The following is a 13,810-nucleotide window of genomic DNA, read 5'->3' on the forward strand; positions in this document are numbered from 1 at the left end:
CAAACACAGCATTTCCCAGGGAGTCTTCTGTTCCTTGTAAAGTGCATGACGCGTATACACTGCAGGCCCTGGACCCTTGGAGCCGGCAGAACCCAGGAGTGCGGGGATGGCAAGCCACGGGACAGGGACATAAACGCAGGGCGCAGGGCGGACAAGGGCGTGAGGAAATCACCCTGGGGCAGTCTTCAGCTGCCAAGTCCAAAGCCAGGCAACAAGTGTGCAAACATTTTTATTTACATGTTGCAGGTTCCAGGAGGCCGGCAGCGGGAGGTGCAGGGGAGGGAGCACGCCAAGGGGAAGAGGAAGGGATTTCCCTCCGGCCTCGCTCTGGCTTCAAGCTGAGCACCCAGGTTGCATGTGAGGAAGTTACCGGTTTCTTTCTTTCCATTCCTTGGGTTACAATAGAGTCTGTATTTTTTAAAAAATCAATGCATGAAAGATAAAATTTTAACAAGAAAAGAAAAGGGGTGTTAGGTGGAGATGTGAGGGGTGCTGCTGGCCCTCACTGCACCTCCATTTTCACACGTGGAGGCCGAAACAGCATCTCCGCCCAAGGGCGGGGGAGGGGCGCCCTGAGTGGCCGGGGAGGTGGCCGGTGGCAGGGCTCTCTGGCTTCCGCCCCCCTCACAGCAGGTCCTCTTGCTCTTCCGGCTCCGCTTCTGCTCTGGCCTCGGCCCTCAGCACCCTGAGGCCCCTGGCCTCGCCTGCCCCGGGGACGCTCTTGGGCAGGGTTGGCAAGCGGGGAGTGTGCCAGAAGGCTCTCCGGCGCTTGCGAAACCACGCAAAGCGCCCAGGCGTCTGGAACCTCACTGTCCTGACCTGTTTCCGGGCCCTGGCTCCCGGGGTCGCTCCGGCGGCTCCCGGGGCAGCTTCAGCGGAAGCCTCAGCGGAAGCCTCAGCCCTCTGATTGCCCACAGCCCCCACCCTCTGATCAGCTGCAGCCTCTGCCCTCTGATCACCCACAGCCTCCACCCTCTGATTACCCACAGCCTCCACCCTCTGATTACCCACAGCCCCCACCCTCTGATCACCCACAGCCTCCACCCTCTGATTACCCACAGCCTCCACCCTCTGATCAGCTGCAGCCTCCACCCTCTGATTACCCACAGCCCCCACCCTCTGATCACCCACAGCCCCCACCCTCTGATCAGCTGCAGCCTCTGCCCTCTGATTACCCACAGCCTCCACCCTCTGATCAGCTGCAGCCCCCACCCTCTGATCAGCTGCAGCCCCCACCCTCTGATCAGCTGCAGCCTCCACCCTCTGATCAGCTGCAGCCTCCACTCTCTGATCAGCTGCAGCCTCCACCCTCTGATCAGCTGCAGCCTCCACCCTCTGATCAGCTGCAGCCTCCACTCTCTGATTGCCCACAGCCTCCACCCTCTGATCAGCTGCAGCCTCCACCCTCTGATCAGCTGCAGCCTCCACCCTCTGATCAGCTGCAGCCTCCACCCTCTGATCAGCTGCAGCCTCCACCCTCTGATCAGCTGCAGCCTCCACCCTCTGATCAGCTGCAGCCTCCACTCTCTGATCACCCACAGCCTCCACCCTCTGATTGCCCACAGCCTCCACCCTCTGATTACCCACAGCCTCCACCCTCTGATCAGCTGCAGCCTCCACCCTCTGATCAGCTGCAGCCTCCACTCTCTGATCAGCTGCAGCCTCCACCCTCTGATCAGCTGCAGCCTCCACTCTCTGATCAGCTGCAGCCTCCACCCTCTGATCAGCTGCAGCCTCCACTCTCTGATCACCCACAGCCTCCACCCTCTGATTGCCCACAGCCTCCACCCTCTGATTACCCACAGCCTCCACCCTCTGATCAGCTGCAGCCTCCACCCTCTGATCAGCTGCAGCCTCCACCCTCTGATCAGCTGCAGCCTCCACTCTCTGATCAGCTGCAGCCTCTGCCCTCTGATCAGCTGCAGCCTCCGCTCTCTGATCAGCTGCAGCCTCTGCCCTCTGATCAGCTGCAGCCTCCGCCCTCTGATTACCCACAGCCTCCGCCCCCTGAGCCGTGGGTGCTGCTCCCTCCCTCCTGAGCAGCCTAAAGGAGGCCCACTTAATCTTGGGCCTCCATCGCCGTGGGGGGGCCTCAGGCACCAGCCCACCGCCTGCGCCCCCCACGTGCTCCCCCTGACTGGCGCTGCAGGGCACCCCACCCCTCTCCCCCCTGCCAGAGGCCTGCTGGGCCCCACCCGCTCCGGGCCCGGACCTGGGCGCCCAGCCCTTCACCCTGCGCTTCAGCTTCCCCCAGGACGCCTGGCCGACGCACCCCCGCCACCGGTCCCCTTCGGGCGGCCGCAGCCCCGGGCCGTCCTCAAACACGGGCACCGGCAGGTTCACGCGGCGGCGGGCGGGGGCGCCCGGCGGCCGCTCCCCGCGCCGGAGGAAGGCCTCCACCAGCTCCTCGTCGTCCTCGCTCTCCAGGTCGCTCCCCAGGAACTTGCTGCCCAGGTAGCTGACCGGCATCCTGCGCACCTTCCGGCCGCGCGCGGGGCCCCCGCGGCCCTGGTCGCCCGGCCTTCGCGAGGCCTCGAAGTCGCTGAACTCGCTGTCGCTGGCGTTGCTGCTGTCATAGGTGCCCACGACCAGCCGGGGAGGGGGCGTCGCCATCTGCGGGACTCTCCTCCTCGCTCGGGGCTCCTTGGGCTTTTTGGGGGGCGGGGGCGGGGGCGGGGTGCTCTTCTCCAGGAGGCGGGCCACGTCCTCCAGGGTGCGGCCTTCCTCCTCCAGAAACTGGGTCAGCCGCTCCCGGAACTCCGCTTCCTTGGTGGCGGGCTTGGAGAGGACCCTCCAGACGCCCCCCGCCAGCCGCACCTCGCGCGGGATGAGCAGGCAGTCCACGTCCTCCCCGATCTGCAGCATCCCCACCGTGGAGTCCTCCTCCCGGCGGAACACCTTGCCGATCTTCTGAAAGGTGCCCACGGGCTTCAGGGCGTCCACCAGGACGTCCAAATCCACGTCTTTGCAGACGTCGGGCACGCTCCAGAGGATCAGGCCGTCGGGGGACGGGAGGAAGCCCCAGGGGAACCAGCCCCCCACGTGGCTCTTCTCGAGGGTCTTGAGGATCTCCAGCGTGAAATCCGGGTCGGGGGCAACGAGCCGAACCTGCAAGAAGCCCCTAGACTTGGGGTGGGAGCGGGGATGGGGTCCCGGCAATGCTGCCCGGAGAGTCTCCCCTCTCCAGGGCGGGGGGATGAGCCAGCGCCTCCCAATTTCTCCGCCTGCAACAAGTCCTGCTGGACCCAGGCCGGCTCCCCGCAACCAGCGGCGGGAATCCGTTTCCAGGGCGCGCACGTGAGCCGGGCTGAGGCCGGTCCCGAGGCTCACAGCCCCCGGCGAGCGGAAAACGCGGTGTCCCGGCTGCAAGCTGGAGCGCGCGGGCGGCCGTGGCTCCTCCCGGCCCGGGCACGGGGGCGCGCCTGGAACTTGGGAGAGGACTTCGCAGACAAAGACGGCTCTGCCGCGGCTCTTCAATATGGCCGAGCGCTCGGAGGGGGCAGCCCAGCCCCCCGGGAGGGTCTCCCGCCCCTCGGCAGGCTGCCACCTGGTCCGGGCTGACCTTGACTCGCCTCCCGCCTCCGGGTCGGCGCGCGCGGTGCCTGGGAGCAAGCGCGGGGGCAGGAAGTTCCTCCTCGCCCTCCCCAGGGTGAGGCCCACCTTCCCCCTTCTCAGCTTACACTCCCGGACAGGGGAAGACTGACAGGGGGGCTGTCCACTCTCCTCGGGGCGCCCTCACTCCCCTCCCGCCTGGGGGTGTGGCCGCGCCCCCGGGCCTCGCGGGGGCCAGCGCTTCCAAGCGGAGCGCGCGGAGGCCCACGTCAGCACCTTCCCCGGGAAAGGCTGCCGTTTCCAAACCAGCCGTCCTGCACGTGCGGTTCCAGCCGACCCGGAGGCGGGAGTGCTAGTGAGGCCATCCTTTCAGTGTCCTTGCCTCCCAATAGCCCCGTTTTCAATGCACAGGCCTTCTGGGACCAGCAATCCCCTCCGACCTACCCAGCCACGGGGGTGGGAAAGTGGTACCAGGGTCTTACTGCACCAGCTCCTAGCGTGGGCTTGGCGCACAGTAGGTGCTCAATAAATATTTTTGAGTGAAATGAATGAATGAATGAATGAACCCAATTGTTCATCAGTAGGGACTGACTCAATTTCATGATCTAGTCCAACAGGAAAATGCTGAGCAGCGAGGAAAAAGGGTAGTCAGGTTTTTACGCAGCACTTCCTGAATAGGAGGCACCATTGTAGGCGCTTTCTATGAAACCAGCTCATGAAATCCTCACCAGAACATGATGAGACAGAGAATGCGATGATCGGTCCCACTTTATAGCCAAAGAAATAAAATCACGTGCTCAAGATCAGAAAGTGATAGAACCTGGGTTTGAATCTGAAACAGTCTGGCGTGTGTGTGTGTGTGTGTGTGTGTGTGTGTGTGTGAGGGCCAAGGTCTATACACACATTCTGCACACAGACAAGCACGGCCGGCAGTGGCTGTTTCTGGGGAAGGGGCCTGCGGACCTGTACTTTTCTATATCCTTTGGATTGCTTGGATTTTTAGCAATAAAAAATGTTAATGAAAAAATTAGCCCTCGCTGGTTTGGCTCAGTAGATAGAGCGTGGGCCTGCAGACTGAAGGGTCTCCAGGTTCGATTCAGGTCGGTTGCAGGCTCCTCCCTGGCCTGGGGCCCTGGTTAGGGCTCGTGCAGGAGGCAACCAATCGATGTGTTTCTCTCACATCGATGTTTCTCTCTGACTTTCCCTCTCTCTAAAAATGAATGGGAAAATACCCTCCGGTGAGGATTTTTAAAAAATTTAAATTAAACCAAAGGTCCTCATACTCGGCCGCAGACATAGTGGGTTAGGACAGCTGGGCCGTGGGGTAGGATTTGCAGTTTCCCAGGTAACCCTGAGGCAGCCAGCTCCGCACTATAGCAACAGCAACGGCATTAGTAATAATAATAGTTAACTTGCAGGGAGGGTTTCCAGAAAACCAGCCACCCTGTGGTGTGCTGAATAAGCCTGTTGTTAGGAATCCTCAGAGCTTCATCTTCTCACAAACGGGGACACGGAGGCTGGTCTGAAGTCTTGCAGCTCTAAGTGAATGTAGGCACTGCCGTCACCATCCCTGCAGGCCCACAAGGCACGGCTGATCTGGATCGGTTGCCTGGATCCAAGAAAATGCCTCTTGCACCTTCGCTGCCTGCAATCCATCCCTGACCCAGCAGCTGGAGGGGTCTTTTAAAAACTTGTCAGATGTCTCTACTCTTTCCAAAGTCTTCACCTCAGACGGAGTAAAATCAAACTCCTCACCATCGCCCACAAAGCCCTACCAGGTCTCCCCCACTTCCCTCTCTTCCTCTCTTCACTCCAGTCACCCCTGCCTCCTCTTTACTGTTCCTCCAACACACTGTTCTCGCCCCCAACCCCAGGGCCTTTGCACTTGCTGTTGCCTCCACCCAGAATGCTCTGCCTCCACTTTCTTTGGCAATCTCCTCTGCAACACGCGCCCCCCCCCCCCCCCCCCCGCAGCCCTCTCCAGAGCCTGTAGCCCAGGAATCCTTAACCCTTTTCCAGGCCATGAACTCTTTTCTGGATAAAGTATTTCAATGACTAGAATTACATCTATTGGATTACAGAGGAAACCAATGATCATGAAATTCCAACAACAGAAAAAAACACAACCCCGTAAAATAATTACTTTAGCCTTGGCCGGTGTGGCTCAGTTGGTTGAACATCGGCTGGTCAGGGCACATGTCCAGGTTGTGGGTTCGATCTCTGACCGGGGTGCATATGAGAGACAATGTTACTCTCTCACATTGATGTTTCCCTCTCTCCTCCCTCCCTTCCTCTCTCTCTAAAATCAATAAAAACTTGTTAAAACTTGTATAAAAGCTTTTATACACAATATAAAAATGAACACGTGTAATTGCATTTAACTGACGACGTGCGATTTTATTTAACTCCAGCCCCATCCCAGCCTCACAGCTTGCTCACTTGCTGGCTTGCTCGTTTGGGCCCTCATGGCCTCCAGCCACGCCCCGCCTCCCAGTGGTCTCCATAGCAACGAAGAGACGCGTTCTGAAGAGCGGTCCTCTCTGTGGGTGAGATGGGGCGCTCAGGGTGAGGGCCCGGCAGGCCTCTTCACGGATTCTCATCCCTTCCTTAGTCCTGAGGCCCTAATCATCTCCCCTAGAAGCTGCCTCATAGAGGCCCTAAGCTGAAAACCCCTCGGACACCCCGGTTTGAGGAATAATGGCTTAAGAATCCAAACGTGAGAAGTCAAGACACTGACCTGGCAGGTGAGACATTTGGGTTGTTTTATTTATTTGTTTGTTGTTTTTTGGTGGAAGGAGGGGAAGATTATCCTAGAAGAAAACCTCAAAAGTTCAACATCCTTACAAAAATCGCCAACCCAGAGCAGTTCCGCTGGGGGGTTTGCAACTGCCCAGGTCTCTGGCAGGGAAGCTCCTCCTCCAGCGCCCATGGAAAACGGATAATTACAGCTTCCGCTTCATATTTGTTGAAAAGAAACAAAACAAAACAAAACAAAAATCAGTAAAGAATGAGGGAAGAAAACAAATATGGCCCAAATCTCTCTACTCAGCTTCACTTGGTTGCCATTAAAAAAAGTAAAAAGTCCTAACCATTTTGGCTCAGTGGATAGAGCGTCGGCCTGCGGACTGAAGGGTCCCAGGTTCGATTCCGGTCAAGGGCATGTACCCTTGGTTGCGGGCACATCCCCAGTAGGGGGTGTTGCAGGAGGCAGCTGATTGATGTTTCTCTCTCATCGATGTTTCTAACTCCCTCTCCCTTCCTCTCTGTAAAAAAATCAATAAAATATATATATTTTTAAAAATCTAATATCAAAGAGCAGACTAATTGCTTTAGCACACATTGATTTTATATTTATTTGATGTTTGCACAACACAGCATCAACCACAAGGAACAATAAAAAGTGTTAACCGAACCCACTCTTGAAATCCGGGGCTTACAAAGGCCAGCTGCAGCCTCCCTCCGCCGGCCAGCGTGAGGATTTTTGTTTTGGATCCGCTGTGCCAGCGGTGTCTGGATTCACACAGATCAGCAGGATGCAAACCATCCACACCAGTTTTGCACAACAGCTTGCATGGCAGCCTCAGGGAACTCCTCAACTGGTCCGGAAAAACTCCCGAGAGAAGCGGCAGGAGACTGGGGCGTTGCAGGCAACATGAACCCATTCACTGTGTGCATGGGAAGCGCATGGGATCCATAAGCACACACACAGTCTTCGCACTAGTATGATGCTGAGAAATGTCACACTGTCCCTTGCTGCTGTGCAATGATTGTGCTTCGGTGGGAGAACGGCATGCAATGAACAAATATGCCTGAGGTTTGCGTGGATGTTATTCAAGCTCAGATTCTGAGGAGACAATGAATACAATATTCTGAGTGGGTGGGACCAGGCCGGAAATTTACAAAGCATAACAGGACCCACGGAGAGCTACAGTCTTCTACTCCAGGGATGCACTCGCGAGAAGTTCAAATACAGGTAAGGGGGTGGCAGGGAAAGCTCTATCCCAACCATCGCACTGAAGAAAAGGAGACTGACTGAGGCTTTCGGTAGAGAGTCAGTTTGGGGAACGGACAGGAATCAGTCTTCTGGGTTTTAGGTCACGTCAGCGCAAGTGAACTCTAAAAATTCCTTCTGTGTCTTGACACCTGCTGGGAACGCAAGGACCTAACAGGAGTTTCTGACCATCTGAAGGGGTCCCTGGCCTGCACCCCGGCTGCCACGGTGGGGTGGAGCATGAGACCTCCTCCTATTGGCTCTGCTAGGGGGGCAAAGTGGGGTGGCCTCAGAAATAAGAAAGGGCTTGGACGCTGGAACCCACAGGCATGATTGCCCGCCGCAGGGATACACTGGGGGTCTCCAGTGTTGCAATGTGTCTTTAATTTTACTTATATTTTAAACTCTTTATTGTTGAACAACCTGATAGGTAAGAATCTGAGCATGCGCGCAGAAATTACATATTTGGAAAGAGAATCAATTCAGACTTTTGCAGATCCCTGAACTAATGAAAGTTTGCAAATTCACAGGTCAGACACCCCTGAACAAGAGTTCTGTCTACCCCCAGACATTTAGATTTAACCTGATGGGCTTTCTTCCTTTTCTTTCCCTTCCTTCCTTCCTTCCTTCCTTCCTTCCTTCCTTCCTTCCTTCCTTCCTTCCTCCCTCTCTCCCTCCCTCTCTCCCTCCCTCCCTCCCTCCCTCCCTCCCTCCCTCCCTCCCTCCCTCCCTCCCTCCCTCCCTCCCTTCCTTCCTTCCTTCCTTCCTTCCTTCCTTCCTTCCTTCCTTCCTTCCTTTATCATCAGTGGACTTGGCAACTGAACCTTACTGTGGTTAATGGATAACTCCTGAAGGTGACCTCTTAACTATTTACCGCCTTTTGCACCATTCCCTGCAAGCCTTGCCCTTTGTTCTTTAGAGAGTGGAGCGTGCCCCTCCCCCCAGGTCAGAGCTCCTAGGGTTTAATTTGGGGAGACCCCTACCCTGACCTCCGGCCCAATCAGAGCAGAAGGGCCCCTGGCTGACCATCCCGGCCAGGGACACGCAGCGTGCAGAGCAGTGCGTTCCTCAGACCCGGCGAGCAGGCAGCTGCTTGTCGTGTGCAAACAGGGCGCCCACTCCGGACAGTCTGTGCCAGAGGCCCATCCCAAGCCCATCCTTCGAAAAGACAAAAAACGACTCCGGACGGTGCGGTGGCAGGATCTCCAGCCGGCCCGGAGGTGGAGCGGTCCGTGCTTCCTTCCCGCAACGCACACCCAGCAGGAGGGGCGGTGCTCACCGCAGCCGCCGGCCGCGGGGGTGGCGCGGGGCCCGCAGCGGCCTCCCTCCCCAGCCCCCTGCCATGTTCCTCCCGCTGCGCTCTTCCTCGGCTCCATTAAAGACCTTCTGTAAAACCTTCGAATCCCGCCAAAGCCGGTTTGGCTCTGTGGATAGAGCGTTGGCCTGCGGACTCAAGGGTCCCGGGTTCGATTCCGGTCAGGGGCATGTGCCTTGGTTGCGGGCGCGTTCCCGGTGGGGGGTGTGCAAGAGGCAGCTGATGGATGTTTCTAACTCTCTATCCCTCTCTCTTCCTCTCTGTAAAAAATCAATAAAATATATTTAAAAAAAAAAAAAACCTTCGAGTCCCGCACCGGGTTTCTCTCCTTCCGTTTCCCCGCAAACACCTGGAGGCGCGGGGTGGGTGGGGGAGGGCACGCGGTCTCCGTGGCAACGGTCCGACGCGCTGCTCAGCTCCGACTGCGACTGCGCAGCTGGTCCCGGGAGTCTCCCGGTAGTTAGACGTGCGTGTGTGTGTGTGTGTGTGTGTGTGTGTGTGTGTGTGTGTGTGTGTGTGTGTGTGTGTAGGATTTTGAGACGCTTCCTCAACTCAGAAGATACCTCGCCCACTCAAATCATACCCCCCTACATAGTCAGGTGTTACTACTCCCCAACCACCAACTATTACCCACTCGGACTCGGATGCGGCCCCCACACTCACATGGGACCCACGCTCACGCATGTGGTCAAATAACTTAGATGCTACTCACACCCACTCAAATTCCTAACACGAGTGCCGTGGGGCTGGGGTCTGTTAGCTCCCTGATGTATCCCCGGGGCCTGGAACAGTGCCTGGTACACCGTGGATGCTCGGGAAGTATTTGCGGAATGCATGAGCCACGTGCCACCGGATAGTGCCCGCATCTCCTCAGGTGGTGCCCACGCCCGTTCAGATGTATCCAAGGAACTCAGATGTTACCCACTCCCCATGACTGCCCGGGGAAGGCAGGGTTTGTTCCTCCCCCAGTGCCTGGGGCAGAGCCCATGTCTGCAGGTCGAATGAATGCCTGTCCCACCCTCCCCCAGGTGCTATCCACACCCACTCAGATGTAACCCACAAGGTCACTCAGACGCGCCCGCCCACCCTCACTCCCACAGCCAGATGTCACCAGGCCCGCTCGGATGATGCCATCCTTACTCAGGGACCCCCTCGCCCACATGATCCACACTCACTCGCCTCCCCCAAACTTACTCAGGTGGTACCCGCCTTCCCACAGTGGCCACCCACCCCCTCTCAGCGGACACCCACTCTCCCTCACTGCCCCTCGCCCACCCCCCAACACCTCACGGCTTCTTGTCCGCTGCCGGGTGCCGCCGGCGGTGTTTCTTCGGCTTCCGCTTGCCCCTCTGGCCTTCTCCGGCCTTGCTGTCCTCCGCCGCGTCCAGAGGCGGCGCCCGGGCCAGCCCCGCCGAGGCCCCCGCCCCCGGCCTCTCCGCGGGCCCCGGCGCACAGGGCTTCCCGGCCGCCGGCTCTCCGGGGCGCGGCGGCGGCGTCGGGCACAGCTCCTGCCGCAGGACGCGGGCCACATCCTCCACCGTCCGGCCCTCGCTCTGCAGGAAGAGGTTCAGCTTGGTCAGGAACTCGATGTCCTGCTTGCGGGGCAGGTAGACCACCCGCCAGGCGCCGCCCTTGCCCTGGATCTCCCTGGGGATCGCGGCGTGGTTGATGTCGCCCATCAGCCTGATGATGGCCGCCTTGGATCGCTCCTCTTCCAGAAAGGCCTTCCCGGCCACCTCGAACTTGCCCAGCGGTTTCAGGGGAGCCCGGATGATCTCTTCGAATTCCTCGTGGCCGCAGTCCTCGGGGATGCCCAGGATCATCAGGGACCGCGAGCTGTCCACCTCCAGCGCCTGGCAGCCATGCTCCAGCAGCGCCAGGTCCTTCACTCCGAACAGCATCCTGCCCAGCTCCCGGAGGCAGCAGTAAGCCCGCTGGCGCGCCCCCGTGCTGCCTCGGGACTCCGAGGAGGGATCCAGGGTGCCACAGTCCCTTCCCGAGGGCTCCGCGCGAGAGGGGCGCACGGCCTGCCCTGCCCAGGATGCCCCGGGTCCTGCCCGCAGGGCTGCAGCGTCCAGCCCTTGGGGGTCCCGGGGGCTCGCGCAGAGCGAAGCCCAGGAGGGTGCCTGCCAGCGGGCTCGTGGCTCCCGGGCGAGGCCGCACCAGGCAGGGTCTGAAGGTGCTGCTTCCCTTGCTTGGCGGGGCCTCCAAAGGTCTCAGCAGACTTGGGGCTGCGGATCTCGCTCGGTGGGGGGCGGGGGGAGGATCTCGCTGGGGCTGCTGCCACCGGGGTGCTGGGGGTGGAGGCCTGGCAGGCAGGGCGGCCGGTTCCGGTTCCGTGCCGCTGGCCCAGAGGCTGCTCTCGGTGCCCGGTGACCAGGCTAAGATGAGGCTGTGGCCGCTGCACCTGCTCCCGCAATGACGTCACCGCCTCCTTCCTCTCCGCGGCCCAGCGGTCTCCATGGCAACCGCTGGAGCATCGCCTCTGCCATTGGCCAGGCCCAGCCGCATTGAAATCAGCGTCTGAGGGGGTCATTCAGAGGTGAGGGGTCAGCCACTAGCTTTCAGAAGTACCCTCCCCCTTTACCCTTTGGGGAAATGGCTGATTCCGGGGGAGGGGGGACAGGGAAGATACAGATGACCCTGGAACATCTTCTTGGGTCCGAAAGTAAGGAAAGGCTCAAAGAATGATGAGAACAGATGGAAAAACACAGGGTTGGCTTGAGGGGCTCCTGCTGAACAAATCTGGGACACTCTGGGCACCAACGTTAAAACTGGGGGTAACAGCCCTGGCCGGTGTGGCTCAGTTGGTTGGGCATCTCTCCTTGTACCGAAGGGTTGCCTGCTTGGTTCCCAGTCAGGGCACATGCCTGGATTGTGGGCCTGGGGTCCTGCAGGAGGCAACTGATGGATGTTTCACTCTCATGCGGATGTTCCTCTCCCTTCCTTTCTCCCTAAAAATCAATAAACTATTTTTTTTTCCATTGGGGTAACAGATCATACCGCTCTCAATAAAGCAAGCATCCATTGTCCATGTAGATATAAGCAAAGGGACCAGTGGGAAGTCTGGTGGAGGAATGTGGGTTTTTACGGTGTCGCGTATAAAATTTATGACTCCAGCCGAGACCGGTTTGGCTCGGTGGATAGAGCGTCGGCCTGAGGACTCAAGGGTCCCAGGTTCGATTCCGGTCGGGGGCATGTGCCTTGGTTGCGGGCACATCCTCAGTGGGAAGTGTGCAGGAGGCAGCTGATCGATGTCTCTCTCTCATCGATGTTTCTAACTCTCTATCCCTCTTCCTTCCTCTCTGTAAAAAATCAATAAAATATATTAAAAAAATAATAATAAATAAAATAAAATAAAATAAAATTTATGACTCCAAAGGAACAAAGAGGATCTTTCCCTTGGAACGTCCTTTTCTGTGGGACACGCCCCCTGCAGTAACACCCAGTCTGTATTCCGAAGGGTGCACCAGGTGGCAATTTACTCTCCAAATGGATTCAGAGGAAAGGTTCTTGGCACCGAACTTGCAACTTTCTTGTTTCAAAAAAATTTAAATAAAAAAGAAACGTCCTGCCTATGTGATCACTTTCACAGCATCCATTCCTCTGCTCTCTACGCCAGTATCAAAGCCATACATTTTGGGGTTGGATTGACAGATTCCAACGTCCTAGCTCCAGAGGAGAATGGTTTAAATTAATTAACCCACCCCTTTGCCACAGTGATTGGCTCGGAATGGTCATCCAGGTAACCAGGGCCTAAGCCAATCAGTGCCTTCTATCTCCCTAGTCAAGAAGGTGGTTAACATAAATATCCTAGGTAAAAAAAACATAGGCAGTAAAATCTCAGACATTTCTAGTAGCAATATATATTTTTTGATATACCGCCTCGGGCAAGGGAAACAAAAGAAAAAAATAAACAAACGTGACTACATCAAACTAAAAAGTTTTTGCACAGCAAAGGAAACCATCCACAAAATGAAAAGACAGCCCACTGATGAAGAACATATTCGCCAATGATACATATGATAAGGGCTGAATATCCAACATTGATAAAGAACTTACAGAACAACACCAAAACAAACAAACAATCCAATTAAAAAATGGGCAGAGGACCCGAATAGAGACTTCTCCACAGAGGACCTAGAGATGGCCAATAGACATAGGAAAAGATACTCAATGCTACTAATCATCAGAGAAATGCAAATTAAAGCCACAGTGAGATGCAAATTAAAACCACACCACAGGTGTCAGAATGACTACCATCAATAAATCCACAAACAAGCGCTGGTGAGAATTTGAAGAAAAGGGAACCCTCGGGCACTGTTGGAGGGAATGCAGACTGGTGCAGCCACTGTGGAAAGCAGTATGAAGGTTCCTCAAAAAATTAAAAATAGCCCTAAGCACTTTGGCTCAGTGGATAGAGCGTTGGCCTGTGGACTGAAGGGTCCCAAGTTGGATTCCGGTCAGGGGCATGTACCATAGTTGCGGGCACATCCCCAATAGGGGGTGTGCAGGAGGCAGCTGATCGATGTTTCTCTCTCATCGATGTTTCTAACGCTCTATTCCTCCCTGTAAAAAAATTAATAAACTATATTTAAAGAAAAAAAATTAAAAATAGGACTCCCGTATGATCCATCAATTCCACTTTGGGACATTTCTCTAAAGGAAATAAAACACTTAATTCGAGAAGATATATGTACCCCAATGTTCATGGCAGCATTATTTACAACAGCCAAGACCTGGGTGAATGATAAAGAAGATGTGGTGTGTCTATCCAATGGAATATTATTCATCCATAAAAAAGGAGACCCTGCCATTTGAAATAGCATGAACGGATATTGAGGGCATTATACTAAGTGAAATAAGACAGACAGAGGAAGACAAATACCATATGATCTCACTTGTATCTGTAATCCTAAGAAAACAACAAAAATAGCCCTAACCGGTTTGGC

General features: G+C 56.5%; 2 protein-coding genes across 2 annotated transcripts; both read right to left on the bottom strand.

The window, feature by feature from the left end:
• Positions 1–213: 213 nt before the first annotated feature.
• On the bottom strand, positions 214–3,629 carry CCDC8 (coiled-coil domain containing 8). The gene is made up of 2 exons (XM_079800510.1): positions 1,573–3,629; positions 214–882 (listed from the first exon to the last, which is right to left on the bottom strand). Exons 1-2 carry the CDS (start codon positions 2,863–2,865, stop codon positions 625–627), a joined length of 1,551 nt encoding a protein of 516 aa, XP_079656636.1. The 5' UTR covers positions 2,866–3,629; the 3' UTR covers positions 214–624.
• Positions 3,630–10,144: 6,515 nt separating this feature from the next.
• PNMA8C (PNMA family member 8C) lies at positions 10,145–11,262 on the bottom strand (the record flags this gene model as incomplete). The annotated part of the gene is made up of 1 exon (XM_079759839.1): positions 10,145–11,262. The coding sequence occupies exon 1, from the start codon at positions 10,757–10,759 to the stop codon at positions 10,145–10,147; it is 615 nt and encodes a 204-aa protein (XP_079615965.1). The 5' UTR covers positions 10,760–11,262.
• Between the last annotated feature and the right edge of the window lie 2,548 nt (positions 11,263–13,810).

This window comes from Cnephaeus nilssonii (assembly GCF_951640355.1).
Source record: "Cnephaeus nilssonii genome assembly, chromosome: 20".
Classification (NCBI taxonomy): Eukaryota; Metazoa; Chordata; class Mammalia; order Chiroptera; family Vespertilionidae; genus Cnephaeus; species Cnephaeus nilssonii.